The sequence below is a fragment of the Physella acuta genome, unplaced genomic scaffold, assembly GCF_028476545.2.
Source record: "Physella acuta isolate Inbredline_101_S28 unplaced genomic scaffold, ASM2847654v3 ptg000575l, whole genome shotgun sequence".
Classification (NCBI taxonomy): Eukaryota; Metazoa; Mollusca; class Gastropoda; family Physidae; genus Physella; species Physella acuta.
This window is the reverse complement of record NW_026732094.1, coordinates 79,914-95,656: the sequence shown is the minus strand read 5'-3', so window position 1 is coordinate 95,656 and position 15,743 is coordinate 79,914. Positions and strand designations below refer to the sequence as shown.

Below are 15,743 nucleotides of genomic sequence, written 5' to 3'. Positions count from 1 at the left end.
TATAGAGGCAGTACTCTGATTTAAAATTATACTTAAAACCATTAGTGATATTACAGTTACTTTGATATCAGATTATACTCAAGGCCATTAGGAGTAGTACATGGTAGTTGAATTATACAAAAGCTCAAATACTTGTGTCTAAGATTACTTAGGGGTAGTACTTTGATTCAAAAACTATACACAAGGCCTTTTGAGTCAGTTTTTAAGTCTAAAATTATAGTAGCCTATTTTAAACCCAAAGTTTAGTGTGCCTCAGCCAGGAAATGTGCATCTAATTCTAGACTGCTGATGCTAGCTCTTCTTTTTCACATTTTTTAGATTACAATCACACTTTTTTTTACATATTATTTCAGTTTTAAAACAAGATTAATTTTTTTTTATTCAAGTTGAAAAGATTTAATCTTTCTTTATTAATTTAAACCAGAATTTCTGGTCGTACATTTGATTATTTTTCTGTTGAAATGGGTTTTATGTATTTGACCTGTGTCAGTGAAACGTGAGTGTGAATGATTGCTAATTAAGTATGGCTTGTGCATGATTGTCGTCAAGTTATAAACCTGGCTGTTTTGTTCTCATCAAGAGTGCTGGAATTCTAAAAAGAGCATGAAACTTCATATTGTATTTAATTAAAGAAAACATGCTGTTGATGCTTCAGAGCTTAACAACCCACTCATTTATTTTAAAGGAAAAAAACTCTGCTTGTAGAAATGCATTTCAGTTTTCATTTATATTACTCGAGCTTCAATTATTTTTTTTTAAAATAAATATTTAAATAGAAATATATAATAACTGCCCATTTATTCCTATTATTGTTAAAAATGTAATACAAAATAGATATAGAAGAAAAGTACGTATGAACATAAATTCTTAACATAGCGAAATTCCCTAGGGGTGTATCAAGTATCTGTTAATATGTTATCCACAAGTCAAGAACATCCGGGTAAGAAAGAAGAGAACACTAAAATATAAATAGTCAGATTTTTTCAAACAAAATAATACATTAGTCTGTAATAGTCTATATGTATTTTATTTTTTAAATTCACTCATAACAAGCTGTGAGTAAGCCAATGTTATATATGTACACACAAGCTTTTTCTTGTTTTAGTGAGAAAAATTACTCTTGTCAATTTCTTTAACACCTGTTTGTCTGTCACGCACCTGTTTAGTGATGTGTTGAAGAAAATTTGGTTTTGATTTTGGGGAATTTTATTTTCAGGCCGTAAACAGGAAATAATAAAACTGACAGAGCAACTTCTGCAGGCAATTACAAGCGGAGATTACGGAGAGTATACGTAAGTCACTGTGGTGTATTTTATGTCTAGTTTAATTGATTTTTGCCCAATAAATATTTGCTGCTTCGTAAAATTATTTGAAACTACCATTCATTTAATAACGTATAAATTGTTACAAAGTCACCTTAGCATGATTTTTCTTTATTTTAAAGTTTTTATGATTAATTTGATAAAAACATTTTTTTTTTCTGAACAGGAAGCTAGTGGATCCTCATTTAACCTCCTTTGAACCTGAAGCCTTAGGGAATCTAATTGTTGGTTTGGACTTCCATAAGTTTTACTTTGATCATGGTAAGTCTTTAGCACTGGACTTGTTTTGTAAGCCTTTCTATGTTTGTCAAATTTTAAATTCTAAAATATAGTTTAATGCTTTTTAAATATTATATTAAGAAATATTAAAGCTGAACATTTAGAATATAAACATTGTAACTATGCAAAAAAAAAATGCTGCCTTAAAATTGTGTCCAGTGTTTATTGAACTATAACTTCACTGCTGTAATGTTGCAATGTTTGTTCATTAACCAGAATTTTTAAAAAATTCTTTATTGATTGTATTATTTGTCCAGTAAAGAATAAATATTGATCAATAAATGTCAATTTTTTTGAGCAATAAACTGAAGGCTATAAACAGCAACCACTGTTGCTATAGTTACTCAAGCAGCAGCATGTAAACACAGGAACCAAAATCTGAACATTGGATAACGATGTTGTTATGCAAAAGGGAACCATTATCTGAACAAGTGGTAGTGATGTTCATATAATATACCTGAAAGCTGATTTAACTCATTAGCAATTTAATACCTACTTTCTGACTGTGCCCTGGGAATCTATTGCACCAGACATTAATGATTTCATAAAAAGAACATCGCCATATAAAAGCTGTAATTGAATCCCGTTTGACGTAAAATTTAATGTTTGATGTAAAATTTAAACCACATAAACTTGGAACACCTAAGGATTTGCAACCAGTGAACAGCAGTTTAATTTAACATGTTGCTAACAATGTAAAATTAAACCCACCTCCACATTAGCTTTCCTGAATGTGAAAGTGAAACTTGTTAACAAATTTAAAATGCATTTTGGAATGTATGATTAACATAAATAAATCATGCCTTCATCAAGAAAAACATATATTTTAAACATTAATTTTCCTTATGTTTTAATAGAAAAAAAATTACATAGCTAAATACATCATCTGTTAAAGATACAATATTAATATTTGCTTTATTCTGTTTTGAAAGGTCATATTGAATATTTCAGCATTGTAAATAAAGAATGGTATTAAATGTAAATAAATCAAGGAGTAAAGTTTATAATCAAACTAAAGAACGGTGTAGGTAAATCTGTCATTGTCTATTTCATTACAGCCAATGCTGTAGAAACTATCTCTCTTGACCCAGCCATGTCAGGGGATGGGTCGGAGGGTCCCCCTCGTGGTAATTATCTATGAATTTCCTTTTTTTCTCTCTGCAATTTGCAATTGTAATCCTAAACGTTTTTTTTTTTTTTTTTTTTTTTGAAAAAGTCCACTCAAAGCTAACTTGTAGAAGAGAAACCATTTCTTTCAAAATATGTAATATGTTTGGACGATTAGTAATATTGTGTAAATATAGAAAATAAATGTTACCCTTAAATCTATGAAATAAATATAGTTGGTATTATAGTTGGGGAGTGTTCATGGTTGATCTCTATGTTGGTTTTTCTGCTGATCTTTACCGTTCACTTTTTGTGTAGCTATAATTATCTAGGGTAGATTTCAGTCCAACTTACATCTCCTGCTAAAGAGCTATCATCATGTTTTGCAATGTTGCAAAATTTTTCACTAGAATATAATGCTGTTATTTAATAAAATATAGTATTTAAATACTATAGTTCCAAGCATAAATACCTTGTAAAATCTATTACAAGAATTACAGAAATCAGCGTAAAAAATATATTATATCTAACTTGTTTAAATACTAGTTGTTCATGTTGAAGAAGAATTATTAAAACTTTTTGATAATATTGAACACTCCTCGTAGTGTAGAGAATGTCTGTTGACAAATGATTAGAAATAGATGGTTCATGTAGTTTAATATTTGGGAACAGGTACTAATATTATTCATTAAACTTTTGGACATCTACCTAACACATTAATTCTTTTTAATGTTGTTCATAATCGTAAAACGAAAATTGCTGTATAGATTTCAGAAAAGAAAATACATTATTTTATTGATTTAGTTAATCTTAAAGCAAGGTTTATCTGCACAGATAAAACAGCTTTTCACAAACAGCAAAATCCTGTGGCTTTATAAGACGACTATTAATTTCCTCTCAGCTTGCTTCATACTTTCACAAAGCTTACATATCTTACCCCTCACCAACTGTGGATTAGGTACTTCCATGGTAACTATCTACAGGAAATTCATGACTCTTAAGGTTCCTAAATAACATCCTATTTGTGCATGTCTAAGGAATGAGTTTTTATCTTATTAACTAGTTAAAAATATGCCATGTTCCAAAGAAAATAAAATCCTTTTTCCTATACAAATGGATTGTTAACTCTAAACCATTTTAGTTGGAAATATTTTTTCTAAAATGCTAAAATAGACATGTGTCTCAGTGATTTCCCCTTTCCAGCACAGCTTATTCAATCCATTGGATTGAACCATCTTCTGTTATTAACTTTAAATGTTGTTTATCTTAAAACAAATCTTTTCCTGAATCAAAACATTATAAACTCATTGACCTCTTGCTGCTAATTATTGCATCATCAGATCAATACAACCTAATATTGATCAAATATTAATTATACCTAACTCACACAGCTTTTGTTTTAATTACATAGGTTAATTTTTAGAGTACATGATTTCTCTCATTTCTTTACTCATTTCTTGATGTTAAACCTATCATCAGAATTAAAATTTAGTACTTGGCATTGTTTGGTGTTAGCAGAGTCAACTTAGAATAACAATGTATATATTTTCATATTTGATCTGTGATTGATGTTGATTATTGAAAGGTAAAATGACATGTGCTATCATCTGAAACTTTAAACCATTGACATCTAAAATATCAAACAACAATCAAAATGTCAAACAGCAGCTGTGGAGCTTCCTTGTTACCAGTACACAATTTGCCATACGCTCAACACAGCACTTTCAACTATAATTAACCATATAGGGCTTCAGCATGATTTGCTTGTTTATAACTGGCATAATTAGCATGACTAATGAATTATTCCTCTGACCAGGGATTGTACCATGGACTCTAATGGAATTAGTTTACTAACCTCATAAATAACATTTTTTCATAAAATATTTGAATATTAATTAGTTTAAGTGTTTGAAATAATTTTTTTATCTGTCATAAAATAAAATCCATTTGCTTATGGTATTTACTTAATGAAACAGTTATTTTATGTGTTAGCATTTTTTCAATTGTCATTCATTTTGAAAAAGGAACATTTTGTATATTTGTTTACTGAGGGTGTAGCAATACTTCCTTGATTTTATTTATATGTATTTTGATTCTCTAAGCCAAATGGCAGCATCTACTGTAAAGAAATATTCATTTAATTCTGTGGTCCTCACATGAAATCACTCAAATTTAAAAGTAGAAACACAGCCAACAGTAAGATGGGGTGAAACAACACAGCAAAAAAAAAAAAAATAAGAATATAAAAAGAATAAACTTGTGGTTAAATGTATCATATAAAATACTCCATTAGAGTTAAGCCTGGTAATATTTGATTGAAACCATTAAATATCTCCTTCCATATGTGCATCTTACAATAGTTTGCATGAGCATAACAAATTATCTAAAGATCATCTTATAATTCAATTAAAAAAAACAAGACCAACTATTAATTTAAAAAATTAATATTAAAATAACATTAATTAGTCTCAAGATTATTAGTTGCTGAGAACTAACCAACACTAACCTTTCAATGAAAATTATATTTTTGTGTGTTGGATTGGTAGTTACATTATCTCCTGCTTTCAAGGACATATTTAAATGGTTAAAGTGCTTAATCGGTCAATAACACACATTAGCAGTTAGTCATTTGTTGTGTGTTTGTTGATTAACCATGTATTCAAATGCTGTTTAAAAACCAATGTTTTTTATTTTAAAATCTTTCAGTGCTGTCTAAAAATAGCAAGCCAGTGAACACAAGTATACTCAACCCACATGTTCATTTGCTAGGTGAAGACGCTGCCTGCATCGCGTATGTCAGGTTGACTCAATTCATTGACAGGTAACTTAAATTTTCCTTCTAATGTCACAATAAATGAAACGACTAGATAAAATGTTTTGTAAAGACATTTAACAAAATATATTGTAATGAAATTTATCAAAATATATATTGTAAATAAATTTAACAAAATATATAGTGTAAAGAAATTTAACAAAATATATATTGTAAAGAAATTTAACAAAATATATATTGTAAAGAAATCAAATGAATGTAGCCTTCTTTTTAAAAACCATATTTTATATATTAAAAAAATATTTTTTTGAGTAATATATTGAGTATTCTAGTCAGTGCTTTTTAAAAAACAAATATTGTGTAAGTATAAAGGCTTATAGATCATAAAATATTTTTAGTCTCATGGCTAACCAGTGTATCTCATACTTTCAGAAATGGGCTACCTGTTACCAAGCACTCAGAAGAGACTAGAATTTGGCAGCGAAAAGACGGCAAGTGGCAAAACGTGCATTTCCACCGGTCAGGCTCACCAACAACAGAGACAGGGAAATAACTCTGATGACGTAGAAAGAAAGCTTAATGATTATATTTTTCTTTAGATATTCAATTAACTGTATGCTCACTGCAGAAGCTCATTATTAGAACAGCTGATGTCTAATAAAATTGTTTGGTGGCTCCAGTGGCGTATCGCACCTTCAGGTGTCTGCCAATTGTTAATTGCATATAATAAATGCATTTTTCAAATTTTAAATAAACAAAAATATAACAAGAGTGATGAACTGTGCATTTCCTAACAGCATGCAGGTGCCCATTAGTTCGTGGGGTACAGTGGAAGCAAGCTGTATGATTTTACAGTGTGTGGAGCTATTTTTTTATTCCATAACTGCCTTCATCAGTTTTTCCCCCAACTTTGATTTCTTTAATTTTTTTTTTTTTAATTCTCGCTTGTTTTTGACTGCACACTGAACAACTTCTATGTTGGCATGAATGTAACCTCTGGAATGCACTCTTCAGTTGTGTTTTTTTTTTCTTTTATGAATATTATTGCAAGAAATCTGCTGTGAATTGCATCTTGCTACTACCGCTCATTTGTAAAGTTGAATCTTTTTGTTTAAATCACCACTTTTATTTCCTCTTTATGTGAAAGGGAAAAATTAACAACATAATTTACACTTTTTCAAGAGCTGTGTTATACATTTTTTTGTGTGTCAAAACTTTGCAGAGTGTTTTATGAGATGATGAAGTGTGTACATTTCTGTATGTACATCTCAGTGTGCAAGTTTTGTTACTTTGGTGTGTAATATGCATATTCTCAATCCACCAAGTGGAACATGATCCACCAAGTGGATCTTGACAGCTTAGTTTCTTCGTGAACTGGTGTGATTTTGTATCTTGTCAACTTGATCGGTTTTCTTTTAAAAATTAATATAAATTAATTGGAGAAATTGTGTTTATTCTAAACTGTTGTAGCAATGTTTAGTTGATATTTTAAATTTTAAAAAATTTGCTCTTTCACATTATGATCTAAAAATAAAAGTATATAAAATTTGTTGTTTTACTAAAATATTTTTAAAATGTCGGTATTTTAGCTAGGTTATGCTACAGAGATAAACATTTTTCAAATTTCATTTTTAATAGCCACTGATCAAGAAGTTGTTACTGGAAATGATCAAAATTATTTTTTCATCATACTCGTACATTTTTCTTGCAATATTTTATTACAATGTCATCTGTACCCTAATATCTTTATTTAAATTTATTTAGATTAGTTAATGGTCATGTTGCGTCGTTATCACATTGGCTATGTAACAGGCCCTCGTGTACTGGAGGGTCCACTGCTAGACTCTAGAACTTTGGTTCACTCTAACCATGTCCAGCTTTAGCTGTTTCATGCAAATTAAGTTTTCTTAATAAAGTATTTAATAAAAGAAACTGTCTTTTTATTATTATTATTAATATTATTCATATATTATTTTTCCACATTCCTATTTAGCAAGGTGATAGATTTTCAAAAAAACTATTATTATGAGTTAAAACTGGCTATATGTTCAGACATGAGGAATTCTACAATACAGAGGGATGATGGTTGAACCATTAACAAAGTAAAAGTACATAGCTTTAAAAAAAATCATCTTTAAAAACATCATCTTTAACCTCTTATTATCTCATAGAAATATAATATTTGTTATTTATTTTAAAAATATAAGTATCTTTTAACAACAGTGAAACCTGTCTACCATTTAAACCTTGATAACAGAGTGAATAGATTAGAATAATTAAACACAAACTATCACATACTTAAATATTTTTTTTCTTAAGAAAGTTGTGTTAAGAAACTGTGTCTGAAATTCTATGAGTCTAAAATAAACAGTAGACCCATAGAATAAATCTTTTTTTTTCAGCACATTCAGAAAGTGCATAAAATTAGTTTCCTATCATGTGATATTTGATGCATGATGTATATAGCTGTGATAGAACAAGCATAATTTTTAAGTCTGTTGCAACATTTTTAGACCTTGTAGGAAAAGCATCTGTTTGAAACTAAAGGATTTACCCATGTATGTGCTATCTAAATTTGATTTCTGTGACAAACATTTAACTATGTGAGGGATATTAATTAAGTCTTAACAATCCATGTACATATATTCAATGGTTGTATATGAAGATTTTGTGAAATATCTTTATTTTCTTTTTCAACTCAATATTTGTCACCAATACCATCACACTGTGCACTATATGTATTTCTTCAACTTTAATTATCTTTCAACTGTGACATCATTCTAAGCCCAGCTTTTTAATCAATTTATTTTGCTTGTAGAACCCTTTTTTTAATTTGAGTGGAGAAATATTTAACATTATATATTTATTATTGATACTATTGTATACCTGTAGACTTCTTTATATCTTATCTTGGATAAAAAAGATAAAGCTATATTATAATATTCATATATATACATATATTTATATATATTCTGCACTTCTATTTATTATAGACTGAAAAGGTTTTTTGTTTATAACTTAAAAGTTAAAGCAAGTTATTTTTGAAAATTTCAGTACCACCGTTTTAACCCAACATTTTATTATATGCCTATTTATAGTGTTAATGTCGCATCCCCCGTCTTTTCACTTTACCTGTCTTTGTTGTCCTTCTGCCTTTTCACTCTTCATTTTTGAAGTTTTCATTCAAAAAAGAAGAACTGTGTTGAAATTTTAAAAATAAATGTAGTTCTTTTCCCTTTTGTACTAATTGTTGGTAGAACTTAAAATTTTTTTATTTTGCTAATTATAGGAATGTTATTTACTCAATTTGAATACATGGTTTTACTATTTTAAAAAATTAATTTATTAAATATGTTAGTAAATTAATTCTAAATTTCCACAACAATTATGATTTTCATCAATAATTTAATACTGAATATGACATTGTATTTGTAGGCTGTTTAAATTTACAGGTAGTTAACTTATTTTTATAATTCTATCATCGACTGCATGCAGATTCTAATTTGTGATTTTTCAAAACTTTCTTCCAGAAATATGTTGCACTACATGAAAATTTGTAAAGTATGTTTCATTCATTTTATTACAGTATTTTCACTTTTATCTGATATAAAAAAACTTATTTTAAAAAATTATTATTTCCCCTTGGAAATAAAAAAGCATTTATTAATACTGATTCGGTATCACTTGATTAACATTAGTCCTTTCTGTAGCCAAATGAATTTAAACTTTTTGTCAACTTCACAAAAGAAAATCATCACTATTTTCTTAGCTTGTAGTTGAATCAAAAGCAGATTAAAAATTGCAAATATTGAAAATGATTTATTTAGGATGACCGAAACATTAAAAATTTATTCTCTAGTCACTAGAAGAGTTTACTGCATGTTATCAATAAAATATCGAATTTCTAATTAGAATTCCCTCTAGAAGCAAAAAAGAGTTTTGAAATCTAGAAATTTATTGCCACTATAAATTATAATTAGGGTTAATGTTTAATTGGTAGTTAAGCATCTTCTAATTAATACATCATATTTGGGTTGAAAGAAAATTCTTTGAATTTTTTCCATGCAACTGAAATACTTGAATCTTTTTATAGATTATCTTTTTTTAAAACTTCATCAATGTATTGTGATGTGTGTCTAGTGAATTATTGATTTTTTTTTGTTTGTCTAATCATTGATTCTGCAGTGCTCAAGGGTGTTGTGTATTCTTTTTATAAATTTTCATTGCTTCTTCCATCTAATTCCTGCACATACCTTGTATAGTATAATTTGACCTCGTTGGTTCTTTTGGGGTATTTTTCTGTTTCGTTAACTCTTTTTTAATGTAAGCATTGGGAATTGTATAGTTGTTGTGTCTTACAAAGTATGAATTGTTCTTAGCACAAAAATATATTTATCAATTCATTTTAGAACTAAGACAGACATAAAAGAAAAGAAAATGTTTTTAAAAGTGCTAGTTATTTAGCTTTCACATTCATATTTAAAATAAATATTACTTGAACATTTTATTGTTTTGTTAGTAAAAGTTTCTTTTTATAAGCATATTTGGTGTAAAATGCATAATACTTTCAAGAAAATAAATTTTAATGTCTTTTTCTTCTACCAGTGTTTTTTCTTAAAACCTTTTCTGCAACGAGTAACAATATATGTATAAGAATACTATTTTAATATAAATGCATAAACCTAATTATGACTATTTACCACATTTTGAAAATATCAGATCTCTTTATCTCTCTCCCCAACTCACCTGTTTGTCATGTGCCTGTATGATGAATTTTTATAGTCTCTTTCATTTGTTAGAAACTTTTTTTTTCACTACTGTCTGGCTATTCCAAAGCCAGACAATTAAATTAATTAATTAGCGCTTTACATATAGTGTTCCTTATCTCAAAATAAATCATTTTAAACTGATGGTGTCTTTCTTTTATTTTTTTAAATAATCAAGATATCTTATGTTGTGAGAGTATTTTTGTGTGTCAGGCATATCCCTAAAAGCAGTTATTAGAATTTGATTCGAGTATAGGCAATGAGTTTCCAAATTGTTTTCACTATGCCTTCCTGAAAATATTGTAACTCACCTAACCTTAAAAACCCATACAATATAATTTTTTAACCCAAAATGACTAATTTACCATAACTCTTATTGGTCTACATCTTAAATGAATGAACCACTATGTTTGAACAGTTTTGAAACTGATAAAGGAAATAAGAACATCAGACATTTGGAGAAAAATATATTGTAAACATCCATTTAAACTGTCTCTAGATGAATTTAGTTTTTAAGACATGTATTTACTGTTCATTAATGTATATTTTATTATTTAGAAACATTGAGCATTTTTGTAAAAGTTAGCTGGTCTCTCCTAGAGTCAACATCTACATATGAGCCTCAGAATTTGTAAATCACTGTTGTAGACCTATTAGTTATTGACTCCATAATTAGTAACTTTTTAAACAATGTCTACTACACATATAATGGTGTACAAAAAATAGTGACCCCTAAACTGTTAAATTACCTGCACATAAATCTAGATTTTAGGGAAATAACAATTACAAATTAATTTGTGTTTCACAGGTGTTAGAAATTTTACAAGCGATCAACTCTTTTTACCATTACATCAGAAGAATGAAAGTTTCTTTTCTTATTTTTAGTGAATTTAAAAGCTTGTTGTTATAAACAAGACTATATGTTTTGTTTTCTACTTAAATGTAGGAGTTTAAATATTAAAACAGTAAGTTTAAATTTAATATTTAAAAACAATTAGCACCCCACTTTAATTCTTTCCATTCCATTTGTTAAGTCACACCCCACAATACTAAAAAAATTTGCCTAATAAGCTCAATCATTATTATTGCCCCTTACTGAAGGACACCATGGTAGAATGCAATGTTTCCTCTAAGCTGTATGGTTACGCAGCAGCGTAGTGGTTGCAAACCTACTGCACTGTCATCTTTAAAAATATAGATAACATTGTTTAAGTCTTTTCAAGGTACCACACAGATAAAATATAATTTGCACATAAGCTTTTGCTCCCTAAAAGGAATGTTGGTCAAATGGTAGAGGGTTTGGTCGCTTGCCTGAAGGTCTAAAGTTCGGATCTCAGTTCAGTATTGTGACTGTAGGACGTTCACCCAGCTGTGATGAGTACCTGACTTTGGGGAAAGTAAAGGCGGCTGGGCATTTGCAGAGGTCAAGAAACATGAACTCTGCTTCAACTACCCAATGGATCACTAGGTCAAAAGAGGAATCTCTACCTTACTTTATTATCATCATTACTAGGCTCTAAGGTTTGAAAACATTTGTGAACACCAGCTCACTTCATTTGTCTGACTGATCAGGTGGGACATCTTCAAATTATCCTTATATTTGATATTGTTTTTGAATATGTTAATCTTTGAATTAATTTTTTTAATGACTAACAAAATAGCTAACAAGCTACCAAAATTCGGATATTGTTGCACTGTAATACGAATTAGGTCAAAATTTAGCTAAGTTTTGATCATCATCCCACCAACACAACCATAGATATTGCACCTTAAAAAAGTTGTTAAAAGCTGTTTAATGGCTCTCATACCAGTTGTTTTCTGGATCATACAAGCTGTTTGAAATGCTAAATACTTGCATAAATACACACACACACACTTGGCAACAGCAAAAAAAAAAATATATATAATCATAATATTTTCAAATGAAAAAACACTTATTCATTTCAAACATTTATTTTAAAAGATTTTCTTCTGCAGTTTAATATTTACAAAAAAAAAGTTTCATTTTTTTTTAATTAACCTGTACAATACAAGTAAAAGCATAGGGTAAGTATCAAGCATTGTTGTTTACTATACACTAAATATTAAGAGGTTCTTAGTGTATACATTTCAATTGCAGTTTAGATACATAAGGTTTATGTCAGAAAGTAAACACATGACTGTATTAACAGCTCATTCAACTCATACTTTTACACTTCATTCAGGTTTTTATAAAACCACACAAGCAGAGAATGAAACAATACACAAATTCAATTGAAAAGCTACTACATAAATATTTTCAATTTAAAAAAAAATTCTGGGATGATAACCAAGGGAGATGAAATAGTTTAACAATAAATGTACACCGAATTTCTTTTAAAGAGGAGGTTCCCTTTAAATATACTAGGTACTCATATTCGTTCCTTTAGTAAAAACAATTTATCTGAAATTATTTTGAACTGTAAAAAAATGTTAATCTGAAAAAAAAAATAATCTACAACTGTATCTATAACAGTATTTTAATTTGTTGCGGAAAGAAGTCAAAAGGCTTTATTACTTGAAAACACATTTTTGGAAATGTGTAAAGAGCTTTAAATTTACAAATTATAGCCTAAAGCAATATTTTGAAGTGACAAAACAATGTTAAGCATTTATGAGTGGAAGAATAATCTAAATTAGTTATTGCTAAATTAATTTTAGTTTATTAATTTTAATAAATTTTATAACCATTTTCATTATTACAAAATATGAAACAGGATTTCTTAAAAATGTATTTTATGTAACTTAAATTTAAAAAAAAAATATCTTGCTTTAATTAATTAATTAATTTGATTATATGTGAAACTACACGCTTAGATGGATATTACCTAGAAGAAGATACTAATCATTACATATGTAATAATTAATTACATTGGTTAAAACTTATTTCATTTGCAACCAATATTTAGATAAAAAATGTTACAAAACAAAATATGATATAAAACATGCTCTAGGAATTTACTTAACAACACCAAGACTCCATGGTAATGGAATCAATACCAGAATACTTATAATGCTATGAAGAATCACATTAAGGAAAATTAATATCTCATTTACAAATTATAAACAACATGTAAGGTGTTTTATTCCATCTAAGTTCAAATCTGTAAATAAACTGACATGCTTTAACCCTTTGAGCCCGGGCCTCCCTGGCCTAGTTTCTCCCATTTCCTGAGCTCCCAGGGCCAAACCAATTTTCACTTCTCTGCTTCTAACTTTGCCTATAACTTTTGAACCGTTTGAGATAATCAAGCCAAATTTGGTATCCAGCAAGATTCTGAAATTCTTTATTTGCTTACTATGTATGAACAGAACAATGTATATAAAACGAACACGTAATTATTGTTTTGATAGAACATAGAAGAAACAAATTTACATTTAGTAATTGTTTTGTTATTATTGATACCTGGCCATACTAGTTCATAGCCAGAAGTCCACTTTTGTGTGATAACTTTCAAAACAGTTATCACTGCCGGACCCGATGCAAAGAAAAACTTCGCATGTTTTGCACCGGTAAACAGTTGTTTTTTCGTTTCGACAAGTCTTTGTCCTTGGCACCACGTGCATCATAACGTACATTGTCACTGTCAATTGCAATGTCACTGAGTTCAGTCTCAAATTTTCAACGTCACTATCATCACAATATAGACCAGGAATATTATCTTCTTCATCAGAATCAATAAGCAGTTGTATTGCCTGAGATGCAGTCATTCTACTTCTTTTGTTGATATTTCGGTCTTTTGCTTCATCTTTTGCACCAACTTTATATGCTCAAGTCGATGGCTGTGGCTCAGCTTTTCGTTTCGGCGGCATTGCTACGAAATGTAAACACTTTCACTTTTCCTAAAATCTATTTTTAGAATCATAATCACGCACTAAAAAGACATATGCGCAGTTTTAGTCAGTCTTCCGCTAATTATATTTAATTAGACGGTATACCGGCCGCTAGGAATATGACGCTATATCATCGGGCCGGAAAACCGGCTTTTCGGACATATATGCCTATTGTTGAAGCCGGTTTACCGGCCTGGCGGGCTCAAAGGGTTAATAGTCTTTTTATGTAGTAGCCATTTGTGTATGTATGTATATATATATATATATATGGACTCTATATATATTCAAAATTTAACAGACATGAAGGTTTTTATTGTATATACCACCTATACACCAATATTTTAGTAAAGTAATTTAATGCTTAAATTGATTACTATGGTTACCAAATACTTTCATACCTTTTTATCAGCATTAGGTTTTTACTGTCATTTATTAATTTCATTTAATTAATTTAACCTTTAACAACTGGTTTAAAGACGGTTACATTTGTACACATGTATGTGTATTAACCAGACATTCTGAATTCCATACAGAAAACACATTCAAACTTTAAAAAAATTCTAATTGAAAAGCACATTTTAAAAACTTGTAAACAGCAACTATAAACAATAACACTAACAATATTAACAACTAGGGTAAGTATATGTGATTAACTATATTAATTTAATGATTAAAAATCATTAGCACTAAAATTGAAAATTTCCTCTTTCACTTGCAAATTGAAAAAAAAAGGTGTAAACTGATAAATATCTAGGTGAGTAAAAATAATTACCATTTTTAAAACCTCTATTGTAATGTGAAGTTATGATAGAAACAAATAAAGGCAACCAAGAACATGTAATATAAATTCTATTATTCCAGTTTGTCAATGAACAATGAAACTAGTGCTTATCTACTGTCAAAGCAAATAAGTTGCCTCCCTTTCTCCACAAGTTTCATTTTATACAAAATCAATACATGCAAACTGCAACAATAATATTTGAATGAACTTAATAAATACTAGATCAATACGAATTTTATGAAACTTAAAAATAAAAGTGCATTCTTTTACATACGATAATTTATTCATAGAAATGTGATTTGATTAAAATGAATGTTACAAAAATAGAACAAAGACCACAGGGGTAAATCACAGCACCACTTTGACTCGGGTCTCACCAGACTCAGCCGTGGGATTCAAAACTTGACTTATTAAATTAGATCAAGGGATTCAAAACTTGACTTATTAAATTAGATCAAGGGATTCAAAACTTGACTTTTTAAATTAGATCAAGGGATTCAAAACTTGACTTATTAAATTAGATCAAGGGATTCAAAACTTGACTTATTAAATTAGATCAAGGGACTCAAAACTTGACTTATTAAATTAGATTAAGGGATTCAAAACTTGACTTTTTAAATTAGATTAGCTCATGGGATTTAAAACTTGACTTATTAAATTAGCTCATATGATTTAAAACTTGACTTTTATAAAATAAGATTAGCTAATCTTAGCTAATAATGACTAACAAGATTTACTATTATTATTGCAAAAAGAAAAAAAAGCAAACCTAATTGTTTTTATTTAGCAACACTTAGTTCAGATGAAATATATTAAGAAACAGAACTAAGAGTTGATAACAGGGTCACCCAACCACAGAGAGT

General features: G+C 28.8%; 1 protein-coding gene across 20 annotated transcripts in view; it reads left to right on the top strand.

Annotated features, from left to right (window-relative positions):
* Positions 1 to 10,391, top strand: part of LOC131946920 (calcium/calmodulin-dependent protein kinase type II delta chain) — a 121,839-nt gene extending 111,448 nt beyond the window's left edge. For 8 of the 20 annotated variants that reach the window (XM_059307948.1, XM_059307949.1, XM_059307944.1 and 5 more), the window contains 6 exons: positions 890 to 940; positions 1,217 to 1,292; positions 1,489 to 1,583; positions 2,660 to 2,728; positions 5,415 to 5,529; positions 5,914 to 6,635. In XM_059307948.1, coding sequence (XP_059163931.1) covers positions 890 to 940; positions 1,217 to 1,292; positions 1,489 to 1,583; positions 2,660 to 2,728; positions 5,415 to 5,529; positions 5,914 to 6,034 — 527 coding nt within the window. In that variant the 3' untranslated portion in view covers positions 6,035 to 6,635. Of the gene's footprint in view, positions 1 to 889; positions 941 to 1,216; positions 1,293 to 1,488; positions 1,584 to 2,659; positions 2,729 to 5,414; positions 5,530 to 5,913 lie in introns of all 20 variants that reach the window. The other 12 variants (XM_059307950.1, XM_059307954.1, XM_059307958.1 and 9 more) reach the window with 4 other exon arrangements.
* Positions 10,392 to 15,743: the final 5,352 nt, after the last annotated feature.